The sequence below is a fragment of the Papaver somniferum genome, chromosome 10 (genome assembly GCF_003573695.1).
Source record: "Papaver somniferum cultivar HN1 chromosome 10, ASM357369v1, whole genome shotgun sequence".
Classification (NCBI taxonomy): domain Eukaryota; kingdom Viridiplantae; phylum Streptophyta; class Magnoliopsida; order Ranunculales; family Papaveraceae; genus Papaver; species Papaver somniferum.
Window position 1 is genome coordinate 100,237,976 of NC_039367.1, and position 13,164 is coordinate 100,251,139.

At 35.6% G+C, this 13,164-nt stretch overlaps 1 protein-coding gene and 1 long non-coding RNA gene across 7 annotated transcripts; both read left to right on the forward strand.

The window, feature by feature from the left end:
* The first annotated feature begins 1,304 nt into the window (after window positions 1-1,304).
* Window positions 1,305-4,754, forward strand: LOC113319635 (triose phosphate/phosphate translocator, non-green plastid, chloroplastic-like). Its single transcript, XM_026567877.1, has 8 exons — window positions 1,305-1,914; window positions 2,057-2,209; window positions 2,422-2,507; window positions 2,649-2,733; window positions 2,923-3,042; window positions 3,147-3,215; window positions 4,093-4,222; window positions 4,378-4,754. Exons 1-8 carry the CDS (start codon window positions 1,372-1,374, stop codon window positions 4,452-4,454), a joined length of 1,263 nt encoding a protein of 420 aa, XP_026423662.1. The 5' UTR covers window positions 1,305-1,371; the 3' UTR covers window positions 4,455-4,754.
* Window positions 4,755-5,084: 330 nt separating this feature from the next.
* Window positions 5,085-8,371, forward strand: LOC113317186. Of its 6 annotated transcripts, none has more exons than XR_003343318.1 (9): window positions 5,085-5,304; window positions 5,504-5,680; window positions 5,763-5,836; window positions 5,960-6,265; window positions 6,858-6,988; window positions 7,087-7,142; window positions 7,223-7,343; window positions 7,475-8,082; window positions 8,217-8,371. It is a non-coding gene; the product is annotated as an uncharacterized LOC113317186 (long non-coding RNA). The 6 variants fall into 6 exon arrangements; XR_003343322.1 differs by lacking the exon at window positions 7,087-7,142 and having other exon boundaries at window positions 7,475-7,696; window positions 7,859-8,082; XR_003343321.1 differs by lacking the exon at window positions 7,087-7,142 and having other exon boundaries at window positions 7,475-7,641; window positions 7,859-8,082.
* Window positions 8,372-13,164: the final 4,793 nt, after the last annotated feature.

Below are 13,164 nucleotides of genomic sequence, written 5' to 3' on the forward strand. Positions count from 1 at the left end.
GAGAATTTTTGCAAAATCTCATTTTGGGACTACTCTATATTCGATAGTTATATGAACTATCTTGACTACCGATTATGGTAGGATTTCGGTAAAGAGGTCTACTGTATAATCAGAAGTCAAGATAACTTCATTTACTGCCGAATATAGTAGGCTCAACCAAATTTCAAAAAATAGAGAATTTTTGCAAAATCTCATTTTGAGACTACTCTATATTCGGTAGTTATAAGAACTATCTTGACTACCGATTATGGTAGGATTTCTGTATAATCGGAAGTCAAGATAACTTCATTTACTACCGGTTATAGGCTCAACCAAAATTGAAAAAATAGAGAATTTTTGCAAAATCTCATTTTGGGGCTACTTTATATTCGGGAGTTAAATAACCTAAATACACTACCGATTATAGTAGCATTTTTGCCAAAGGTCTACTTTAATCGGGGGTCAAAATAACTTTATTTACTACCGATTATATGATAATCAAAATTCAAAAGATAGAGTATTTTATTTTGGGGATACTTTATATTCGGAAGTTATATAAACTAAATTGACTCTCGATTATGGATTAACTTTCCGATTGTAAAGTTATCTGCCCATTGTAAAGGGTAGTTTGACCATTAAAAAAACGAGAGGTAAGGAATAGCTACATTTTAGATTTGGATGACCCTTTTTTATCTTATGTGTCGCCTCTAATTCTTTTGGGATCGCCCCTAACCAGACAAGATATGTAGTTAAATTGGAAATCTTACATCATGGTCAACAGATACAAATACGATACCCCAGATACGGATATGTATCAGCAAATACCACAATCCATGTTTAGAAATGAAAACAAAATTCCGAAATCAGTATGAACTCGAAAGAAAACAAAAGCTCTTAAAGATAAAGAAACCGCTTGCATTTATTCTACAAAGTATCAGGCAACGTTGCCATTATGTAATTTCAGGGAGTATCGTGTTGACATGACCATCCATTTTGAGAATTCGACGGCATATTAGCAGTGACAAACTAAAGTACAACCTACTCCATGAAAACAAAATGATGGTCCCTCCTGGGCTTTTAGCTCATGGGGACGGAATCTCGTCTAAAAACAGATTCAGTTGGGATATCCGAGATGGAGTATTCAATCTTATATTCCATTTGGTACAGTCGTCCCCACATCTAAACCGTAAACTTCACTTTCCCACGAAGGATAGTTATACATCCGACGGCTAGATTCGTCAAATATTCTTTCTACACTTGCGGAAAAGTAATCAACAACAAAATCTTTGCGGGTCTAGTTAGTGATTAGATGACTAATTAGATAGCATACAAGAAGCCGCCCCTGTGTTTCTCTTTGTCTCTCAAAAAAATCAAAAACAAAATAAAAATAAAATGCAGAGCAACGCATTTCTTCTCTCTCCTCCCCATTGCTCCTCCTCCTCCTCCTCCTCATCAACATGGTATCTTAGACACACAGATTCCATACATCGATACCCTAATTTTAGATTGAATTCATTTCCGCCCAAAAGAAAATCCGTTCATGGAGTTTCTATTCCTTCATCATCTACTACTTCCCTTACATATTCATCATTATCTGCGTATTCTAATTCTTGTAAATGGAATACTAATACATCTAAATCTGGTAGACATTTTAGATGTAATGACGCAATTAAAAGTATACATGAAACGCCACCACCACTATCACCATCATCATCATCGTCTAGTAATAGTTTGAGTCAGAGATTGGAGCTTGGAGTATTATTTTGTTTATGGTATGTTTCAAATATCTACTTCAACATTTTTAATAAACAGGTGTTGAAGGTTTATCCCTACCCAGTAACCATTTCATTAATTCAGTTCGCCATAGGCACGCTTCTTATTCTAATCATGTGGTCGTTTAATCTGTACAAAAGACCTAACATCACTAAATCACAGGTAATTCCATTTTCAATTTTGTTTCCGTTTTTCTATTCGTTATACCTAGTAATCAATTCAAATACTTGGTGTCATTTCATGTTCTTAAGTTGTGATCTAAGTTGCCATTACTTTTGTTTTTTTGCTTGTGGATGCTGTGCAGCTTGTGGCAATTGTGCCATTGGCGATAGTGCACACAATGGGAAACCTTTGTACAAATATGAGTCTTGGGAAGGTGTCCGTTTCTTTCACGCATACAGTTAAAGCTTTGGAGCCTTTCTTCTCAGTTATCATCTCAGCGTTATTCCTGGGAGAGGTATACCATTATATCTATTCTTATTTCTATATTACTTTTGAATGATTACGGATTGTAAACTGCTGCTTTGGATTTTCAACCAATTTTGTTGCTGACTATCTAGGTATTGTATCAAGCACTTGTTCTTATTTTTATTTTTTACAGTATGTTTTAATTTCTTATGGATTTTTCATTTGAGATTGAAGACTAGTTTGATCGTACTCTTTGCATAGGTTCCAACAGTTTGGGTACTTTCCTCCCTTGTTCCAGTTGTTGGTGGAGTAGCAATGGCTTCACTTACTGAAGACTCATTCGATTGGTAAGAAACATATCTGAGTCTTATGATAAAAAGTCATAGATCCCATTTGTTCTATTCATAGATATTTCTTCGTAAAGTACAGTATGAGTTATTAATACTCAAGCTTAGAGGAATGGCCTATATTCTGATTTGTGATGACAGGGTTGGGTTTTGGAGTGCAATGGGATCCAACTTGGCTAATCAATCACGTAATGTATTCAGCAAGCAATTCATGGTTAAGAAAGAGGTAGTTTACATACTCAAGTGATGCAAGTATTCTTTTGTTTCCGTGCAAAATCTGTGGTTCTATCAGTTGAATGTTCCTAACTAATAGGTGTCGGAGTTGTCCTTGTACTTCATGCACTTTAGGTTTTGTCTTGGCTCAACAACTATAGTTTTACTTAATTACTTCTTGTCTTGACTTTATCTTTAACAGGAATCTCTGGACAACATAACTCTTTTCTCTATGATAACAATCTTATCCTTTGCACTGAATGTCCCCCTGACGCTTTGCATGGAAGGTGTTAAGTTTTCTCCTTCATTCCTGCAGTCTGCTGTAAGTATTACACGCTAGTTAAAATGTAACACATCACTAATCTATATTTCCCTAAAGCATCATTTAGGAATCTGTTCGTTTACATTTTTCTTCTACCCTGCTAGGGCTTAGATGTTCGAGAACTATGCGTGAGGACTCTTCTATCTGGACTTTGTTTCCACGCTCATCAACAGGTGAATTTAACTCAAGTTTTGTTTTTTACGCTATTGTTAGATTAGGATCAAATGGACGTAGTCTGTATTAATATTATGGAGAATGATAGTCCCTTGCAGGTCCACGCTTGTACTTGTTATATTTTGAGCATCATTTTAACTTTCCAACTCACAACGTTTCACACTAGTACTTCGAGGTTGTTATCATTGCAGAATCCTTTGAAATTGATATTGGCAAAACATGGAAAGTTTAGAAAATTTTAGTTTCCCCAATAGTGCTAATCTCATTATTTCTCTATTACATTCTCTTCATTTGAAAAATAAAATAAATTAAAATGTGTGAACTTGCTTGTTAGAACAAATAGCGACTAGGAATGGCACTGTCTCTCTTGAAAATAGGCGTATCCAGGCATCAAGTCTTTCAGTGATTAATACCATAAGGTTATAGTGCCGGACTATCGGATTGGAATTATTAGAATTTGCACACTTCAAACTCAGTTATTTCATTTGGATTTTGTTGTTCAGTTGTTGCATGCATGCAATGCAACGTTGTCTTTTCCAATCTATGATGTTGTCTGTGACTCTGTTCTTAATTTCTTATTTTACACTCTCTATTCATTTTCTTGAAAAAAGAAAAAAAGGAAGAGCAAATAGAGCTGATCCCATTGAGTTGATTTTGCGCATTAAGCGAACTCTGATCTTATGGTTTTTTGAAAAGGACGTGTTTAGAGGGTTAAGCGTAAATCAAATTCTTTTTCATTGGGAAACAACTTTGCATTTGTAGTATGATGTGAAGTTGTATTCTGTTTTTGTACATTTTTCTATCTTTTTATTTTAATATAACCTTCTTTTCTCAAAAGAGAAAAAGCTGATCCTATTAAATCTTCCATTATTGCAGATTGCTTATATGATATTGCAGAGGGTATCCCCTGTCACCCATTCAGTTGGAAACTGTGTGAAACGAGTAGTAGTCATTGTGTCATCAGTTCTCTTTTTTAAAACACCCGTCTCACCCATCAATTCTATAGGTAAAAAGTTTATTTACAAAGGTTCAATCGTGCTACATAATGTTCAGCCGTCCTGTAAATTTTATTTCACTTTCCCCACCCGCAACTCACTAAGCCCATGTTTGCCCATGTTTCCAACTGAGATTTAAATATGGGGTTTTTTGGTTTTATTTCAGGAACTGGGATTGCTCTTGCGGGAGTCTTCCTTTATTCAAGAGTGAAGCAGATTAATAAGCCAAAGAGAAGTGAATAACAATTTTGACTCTTGTTGAGTTTATTGGAAAAACTCAATGTAATTCACATGATGAGTGAACCAAATTGTATGTTAAACATAGATTTAGGGCAATTTTGAGGATAAGATCACACTCAGTCATCTCTTCATCAATTCTTTATTGAGACTGGCAAGAGTTCTTATATTTTCTCAGCCCATGAGATGTTTTGACAGTTTTCCCTTTGCCAAACTTTTGTCATTGGCTTCAGACTACTTTTGTTTGATCATGTCGGTTTGGTATTTTTGAATAAATGCAAATGTATGTGTACCATCAAACAGAAAGTATAAGTATCCTTCTCCATAGATCATTTATGTTGGAGACCTTTATCTTTGTGGGATTGGGGTGGTGTTGTTAGGACGGTTCATATGGAGGAGGCAAAGCCACAAGTATGCCACTTTTGCACCCATTATGGGCATGGTAAAGTGCCAAAATTCGCCACTTTAACAGGTCAGGTCGAGTCTTACACCGGATGGTCAATACTCGACTACCAGCAGCGTAAACTTGGCCGGTCAATAGTCGACTACCAGCGGTGTAAACTTGGCTGATAGCTGCATCTAATCTAACGGTCATCAATTCATCACCCTATAAATATAATATTTAATTTCCCAATAGACAAATATACGGCTGTGGTAAATCCTATAGCACTAAACTCATTGAACTGTCATTAATTCATCTGTCCAGATTTCGTTTAACTCATACTGATCTTCCTGATTCTCTCTCGCTTCCTCATTTTTAGAACCCAGTCAGTAAACTGATTTGAAGGCTGGTTTTAGATACCAAACCCATAGTTTTGAGGTTAGAAGGTGAAGATGAAGAAGAATGTTCTGATGGGTAAGTTTGATTTTGTTATACAAACTCCTTTATTTAAAGTTATCTTCAATTTTTGATTTTACTTAGGGTTTCTGGAACCGATGGTTATTTTTGAATTTTTTGATTTTACATGTGAATGGTAATTCCTTTATTATTTATTTATTTATTTATTTTTTTGAATGCTAACGTTTTTAGTTGTCGTCATCCTCTTCCGATTAAGTTCGGTAAAACCATATTTATCATAGATTTGGCTTCAGATCGACTCAGGAATCATCTCAGGAAGGAATTGATTATGTCAATGGATTGTTGAAATGTCGTTTGGCTATTTAGAAAGATATGTGTTGTAGAGACGTGTTTCCTGGAGAACCTAAATTGTCAGGCCTTGAAGATTTCTATGGTAATTACAGATTTTTTATTGGTTTATGGAGTGCGGGATTCATTGTATATTATGCTAAAGATTTTGCAATTCTGATTTTCAGGTCTGTGGAATTTGTTGTGCTGCAGTGTGGGCTATATTTGTTTATGGATTCGAATTCTTTTTTGTTTACATCAGGTTTCATTTGCTTCAAACTCATTTTCTTGAAGTTCCCATGGATGTTCTATTGCTCTTTCGTTCGACTTTCATGCGTAATAATTATTGTCTTGATGTTTACTTTTTCCATGTTTCATGTTGTAGTTCAGGATTAAACTCTCATTCAATGAGAGGAATTTGGTTTACTGTTAACTGGAATTCCCATTCGTTGTATTCCATTTCCAATCGGATTCCTAGCACGATAGAGCACATAGCAAACAGCGGAGAAGAGGTAGCATATTACATGATCTTAATACAGTTGATGGTCCTGGACCGTGTGAGATTGATGGTATTGGTGGTGATGATGTTATAGCTTGGATAATGAAGATAGTTATGATTCGTCTTCTTATCCTAGCGAGTCTTCTAGGAAACGGCTGATATATCGAGTACTGATGGCAATTTGGATTCAAAGTGAGTATATGACCTTTTTATTTTATTTCTTTTCCATCTTAGATTCACTAATGACTAATCTTAGTTGTCTGCAAAGATACGTATTACCCGTTGAAACGTAAGGGATAACTTAATTACTGAGTCAGAGCATGCAATTAAATTACTAGAATGTTATCGTGGCTACAACGTGCAATGTTAGGAAGATAAAATTTTTAAGAGGAAACCAAGAGAAGCTCAAGGTGATTCAAGGTTTGTATTGCCACTGAGTTCACAACAGTGCCAAATATTTGAGTAAACTGGACATAAAAGACGTTTTTTACATAGCTTATTCAGTATTTTGTTAAAGATCATAGTTTGGTTACCCTAAACCTGCAATTCACCTAAGCTATTCTGGTTCATTGGCTTATGCTTTATTTCTAAGCAGTGTTGTAAAGAACTCTTTGACACAAATGGTTTCGAAAGGCTTATGAATGCAAAACATATAGTGATTATTTTCTTTGAACACAGATTTATTAGCTTACGACATCTTCGACTTTTGGTTTTATCTTACTGTTTATGTTTTCAGTGTAAGGGTTTCTTCTTATTTCCCATCTCATTTGTTATTGGATTTCAGGTATTTTATTGTTTTTCATTTTCAATCAACGCTCTCTTTAAGATTGTAAAGCTCATGTCAAATGATTCAGCATCTTTGGAGCTCCAAATTTCTATTTGCTGCCCTATAATATTCTCAGAATGGCTTCTAAGGTATCTCTCCATTTTGGCCATTTCATATCTCCCATTGTTGAACTGTAGATGTGTGTATCTAACTACAATTTTTCATCATTGATACAAACCTTTTGCAGGTACGTGCCAATTATCAAAAGTGTAGAATTTGTGCTTATGTCAATGTCATACTTCTGTACGTTAGCACTCGAAGCTAGGCTATTCTTTTTTTTTTTTTTTTTATGATTAACTGATCCTAGCTACATTCCTTTTCAGAGATATGTCCGTTAGTTCAAAATTAGGGGTTGCTTTTAGGTCTCAATGCTAATCCAATTGTAGCATTACCATATCTCTTATAGGATTGTATATGGCATGGTCAATTCATCTTGGCATTAAGGTATATCTCCGAATTTCCGTGTATAAATATTTATGGTTCCCTTTGTCTTAAACACTACTGTGGTCATATTCTCTGTATTGTTTTTTGGTTAAGTACTTATGGTTTATCCATGTTTTGGCTTTTTGAATCAGATTATGCACAAATCACTTGGGGATATTCTGGAGAACCTCACACTGACTGAAGGCCGTAATGGTTGTTATTAAATTATTCTAATCTTCCATTTGGTTAATTATGAAAGGCTTCATGATATAGACTGGAGGTCCTCTGGGAGACAGCGATGGTGGGAGGTCTATTTGGGGTGGGGAGTTTGAGGATGAGTTCTAAAAAAGTTCTCTTATTGCTGATTTACAATAGTCAGTTACAAATTTAATTTGGTTTACTTCTAGGGTCATATAATTATAAGCTTATTATGGCTAAGTTCTCTGTCATTCCTCCCCGTCTAAGATTGTTATCATTATCTGTGCATTCCAGCCTCAGGATCTCATTTGATTGTTATCATTATCTGTGCATTCCAGCCTCAGGATCTCATTTGATACAAAAAGCTTACATACGAGGAATGGTTACTTTTTTCTAATTTGCGGTTAAAGGCATGATATCCCTTTCACACTGTCCATGGCTAATTAATGCGAGACAAAGTATTAATGCCGCTCAGTTCTTTATAACATTGTAGCAACACCATGGCTTGAATAATAAACACTCTATATTCGATAGAGTTATGAAAGGAATGGACGTGGTGCAGGTACTTTTATTTTTCTATCTTTACTATTCCCCTATAATTCTCCTCATGTACGTGTAATCATCAAGTTAATTAGTGATACATGTATGAAGTCTTGATTCTTAACTGCTGCTTACTTATACTACTCATGTATACAGGGAAGAAAAGAGGGTGAAGAAAGGCAAGCAAGACAAAAGCTACCCAAATGCTAAATTATTAAATATGACTATTCCCAAGTTTTGTATTTTCTTTCTGGAACAAGAAATCATGACATTTTCACATATTATCATAAAAATCTTTCATGACTTCTCAATCCCCCTATTTAATTTTGTTAAATGAACCACCTTTACAAATTTGTTGATCACAGAAGGCATCTTACAGTTTGTTGTTTGATTTATTACTTGCGAAATGCATTGCAATGCATCACAGAAGTCTTGATTCTTAACAGCTGCTTACCTCAATTTACACCATTAGGTGTTGCTGTTTCCATCTACGGTCTAACAGTTTAGTTTTGGCACAGGGAAATATTGCTCGGAGGATTGCCATTAATGTCAATTAATTTCAAAAATAAAAATATGCCCGTGCCGTTACGGCATGGGTTAAGGCCTAGTACCTCTAAAAATCCAATATGTCAGTTCGCGGTCGCAGATTTACCTTAGCTGAAGATGAATGCATTTGCAGAAATTATGTTCTTGTTACACAAAATCAGGTCAATGGTGCACAACAACTTACTGTATGATGATGGATGTCGTAGGCTCAACAAATTAATAATCTTATTTCCACACAATTATTTGGTAATATAATGGAAGTAAGGATCGTTCCCACAAAGAACGGTGAGTTTTAGTTGTCAAAGTGTAATAAAGAGGGGTTCTGTTTTAGATTTTGAACAAAGTAATTAAAGTAATTGCAAATATTAAGTTGTAAGCAATAGAGAAAGATATGATCGAGGAATCCTTCTTTGTATGTAAACCGTCAATGAGTTAATATATTCATCTATTCGTCATTAATCATAGATTATCACCAACCATAGAAAAGCAGCTAGAGCAGTGTTATTCTCTAAAGTCCTTTGGTCACTGGTACCGAAGCGCTCGAATACCAGATTCTATTCATCCAAACCACCAAGTAGTAGCGCACTCAAGGTGTAGCTTAGTCGAATGCTTTATGTTTTGTGACTTAGGTTGATCCTAGTAGTTAGACTCTTAGCGCAAGGTCCACTTTCTAGTGTTGTTTCTACACGTGATTGCTCCACAGAATCCCTCTGCAAGGTTTCACGTTTTCTACTTGTGTAGGGGTTATTCAACAATTACACGGATATCCTAACCCTTTACTAGCTTTAGATTAATAAATAAACTGATTTAGTTGGCCACCTAGAACAATCAATCAATCATAATATCTATTCATAGTAGAAACAAACGATAATCATATGAAGAAATCAAAATATATTCATATATTAAATCAAATCAAGTTTACATCTTAGAATTCATCCTCAATCAATAGGTGTTTAGCTGGATGTAGAAACATCCATGATATACATATGAGAAAAGTAAAGAGATAATGTTACGATTGAGAATCTCTCCGTGTGATGTTTCTTCTCTCCAAGCCTTACAATTTTGTGATCCCTTGATGTGATATCCTTTTACACCAAACCGTGAATTTTGGCCTTCACAAGTATGTGAACCACGAAACCAAGGGGCTAAGTGAAAAGGCGGGGGTACAACAACCACACCCAATATTTCGCTTAGCAATCTGTATGGAGAAAATCCCAATATACTTTCTAGAGAATCAACTAGACAGTCAGACTCAATCTAGATAAAAGTATATCAAAGAGTTAATATCTCAATTAGACAGTCAGACTAGACAGTCAGACTCAATCTAGATATAAATATCTCAATTTGTTCTATACTCAAGCAAATAGAAATCTGCGAGTCTTTATCAAATACTAGAGAGATAACTTGGATGGTACCAAAGACCGATATCCAAGTGTCAATCAATTTAAATCAACAACCAAAGGTTGGATATTCTAATTGATTGAACCAAACACACAACCTGTGATATTTCAATTATAAAGATAAAAAATATAATGCGGAAATATAAATAACACAGACACCAGAATTCTGTTAACGAGGAAACCGCAAATGCAGAAAAACCCCGGGACCTAGTCCAGATGGAACACACACTGTATTGAGCCGCTACAAACACTAGCCTACTCCAAACTAACTTCTGTCTGGACTGTAGTTGAACCCCAACCAATCTCACACTGATCCAAGGTACAGTTATGCTCCTACGTTTCTGATCCCAGTAGGATACTACGTACTTGATTCCCTTAGCTGATCTCACCCACAACTAAAAGTTGCTACGACCCAAAGTCGAAGATTTTAATAAACAAATCTGTATCACACAGAAAAGTCTATGGTAATAGATAAATCCGTCTCCCACGAATATACCTACGAGTTTTGTTTCGTCTTTTGATAAATCAAGGTGAATAGGAACTAATTGATAAACCGGTCTTATATTCCCGAAGAACAGCGTAGTATTATCAATCACCTCACAATAGTCTTAATCGACGCAGCAAAAAAAGATATTGTGGAATCACAAACGATGAGACGAAGATGTTTGTGATTAATTTTTATCTTGGCTATCGGAGATAGAAATCTCAATCCAATTATTACAATTGTACTCGTACGATAGAAACAGCAAGATCAGATCACACAACTACAAGAAAAGTAGTATCGATCTGGCTTCACAATCCCAATGAAGTCTTTAAGTCGTTAACCTGGTTTAGAAGAAGAAACCAAAGGTTAAAGGAGAATTGACTCTAGCTTCTCACAACTAGTATCACATAAAATGTCTGGGGATTAGTTTTCCCAGTTGCTAGAGTTCTCCCTTATATAGTCTTTCAAATCAGGGTTTAGAATCAATGTTAGATTAGTAACAAAGCATTAAATATTCACCGTTAGATGAAAACCTGATTTAGATTCAAGCTAATATTTATCAACCGTTAGATCGAAAACATATCTTGTTATACACAAATGAAATGCACGTTCCTGGGCTTGTGTAACCATACCCAAACTTGTACATTAGTTGGTTCAACAATAGTTAACCAAATGGTTAGCCGTATGATTACTTTCATACCAACCATATTCTTCTTCACCATAACTAGTTCAAATGACTCAAATGAACTAGTTAGAGAGTTGTTCAATTGCAAGGAAATCTCATGTACTACACAAGACACAATTGAAGCAAAAATGATTTGATTCACATGAATCGGTTCATGAACTCTATAGCCACGGTTTTCAATTGCATTCCTTAGCTTATAAAGATAAGTTCACTAAACATCGTTTTTAGACATAACCTACTCAAGTTCGCGGACTGGGTTCCCGGACTTAAGTTCCCGGATGGAGTTCACAAACTCCAGCAGAAATTTTCGGGTTTCAAAACTTCGCCAGATCGCGGACTGGTTTCGCGGACTTAGCTCACGCACTTCTCCGGTTCACTTGATATACAAAGTTCGCAAACTTCAGTTCAAGCAATAAGGAATTATACATATATGTGTTTCCACAACAATGCTTATATCCTCCAAATGGTTATATAATCTAAACTCTCATTTCAATCATTGAAACATTGTCAGATGATGTTATATAGTTGTTATTCACAAACCATTTTTCGTCAGAGCAATTTTCAAAGTGATTGAAACATAATATGACTTCTGTCACTAGGTAAATATGAACTTGGCTAAAGCGAAAGCTTTACCAACACATATTTAGAGATATAGATAGGCGAGGTAAACTCGGCTCGAAATACCAAATGCGGTATAATCTAAGTCTATATAGCAAAACAACTTTTGTCTCAATATAGGAGATAAATAAACTTTTGGGTGATAGATAAGTTCAAGTCTCCACATACCTTTTAGTCGATGAAGATCCAACAGTTCCTTGAGTAGTCCTTCGTCTTGTATGATGATTGTCATGAAGTTCTTGAGCTCAACTACACTTTCTATCCTAGTCCGAGACCTTAGCTATAGTAGACTAGAAATCAAGACTTATGGTTTTGATCACTAATATTGACAAACATGCTTGAGATAGAAACACATGCGAGTTTGACCGAGCAATGCTCTAACACTAAGTATGCATACTCGTTTGTATTAGAGCACTGCTCGGTCGAACTGGCAGGCGTTGCTATCTCAAGCATGTTTTTCAATATTAGTGATCAAAACTATATGTCTTTCTTTGTAGTTTACTTATGACTAAGTCTCGGTCTAGGATAGTCAAGTGTAGTTGAAGCTCCAAACTCCATGGCGATCATCTTACGAAGACGAAGAACTACTCGAGGAACCGGTGGAACTTTATCCAACTAAAAGGTATGTGGAGACTTGAACTTATCTATCACTCAAAAGTCTATTCTATCTCCTACTCTTGAGACAAAGTCGTATATGTATGATAGTTTTCATACATGCACATTTTCTATTTCGCGCCGAGTTTACTGGCCTCTCTTTTTCTCGAAATATGTGTTGGTAATCTTTCGCTTTAACCATTTTCATCTTTACCCGTGACGAAAGTCATGATGACGTTTCAATCTTGAAAATAGCTTTGATGACGATAGTCGTGAATAACAATTGTTGTAACACTATAAAAGAATGTTTAAATGATTGAAATGTAGAGTTGAGATTACCCTCTATGGATATAAGCATATATAGTGTGTTCGTACATTAGTGTATAAATCCATGTGCTGGAAGCCAAGTGCGTGCATATGTGTGCATGCGGTATTGGTGAAGGAGACAGGTTGAGTATGCGTACCACGGAAGTTTTCATACCGAAAATTTCTGCTGGAGTTTGTAAGTTTGCAAACTAGTAAACCAGTCACCTTAGGTACGCGTACCCACGGAAGTTTTCGAACCGAAAATTTCTGCTGAGTTTATAAACTCAAATCCAGTAGCTAAGGTACGCATACCCGTACGCGTACTCAAGCTGGTGATATCTCAAATCGGTAGTTCATGAACTTAAAACAATAAATTATAAGGAATGCAATATTTGCAAACCGTGGCTATATTGTTCATGAATTGATTCAAGTGGATCAAATCGATTTTGTTTCAATTGTGTCTATGAATAA

Bases quoted from the DNA above. Each gene is read 5' to 3' on its own strand.
- LOC113319635 (XM_026567877.1), top strand. From the start codon at position 1,372: ATGCAGAGCAACGCATTTCTTCTCTCTCCTCCCCATTGCTCCTCCTCC. The intron at 1,915-2,056 runs GTAATTCCATTT...GATGCTGTGCAG, and splicing joins CTAACATCACTAAATCACAG to CTTGTGGCAATTGTGCCATT. The intron at 3,216-4,092 runs GTGAATTTAACT...CCATTATTGCAG, and splicing joins GTTTCCACGCTCATCAACAG to ATTGCTTATATGATATTGCA.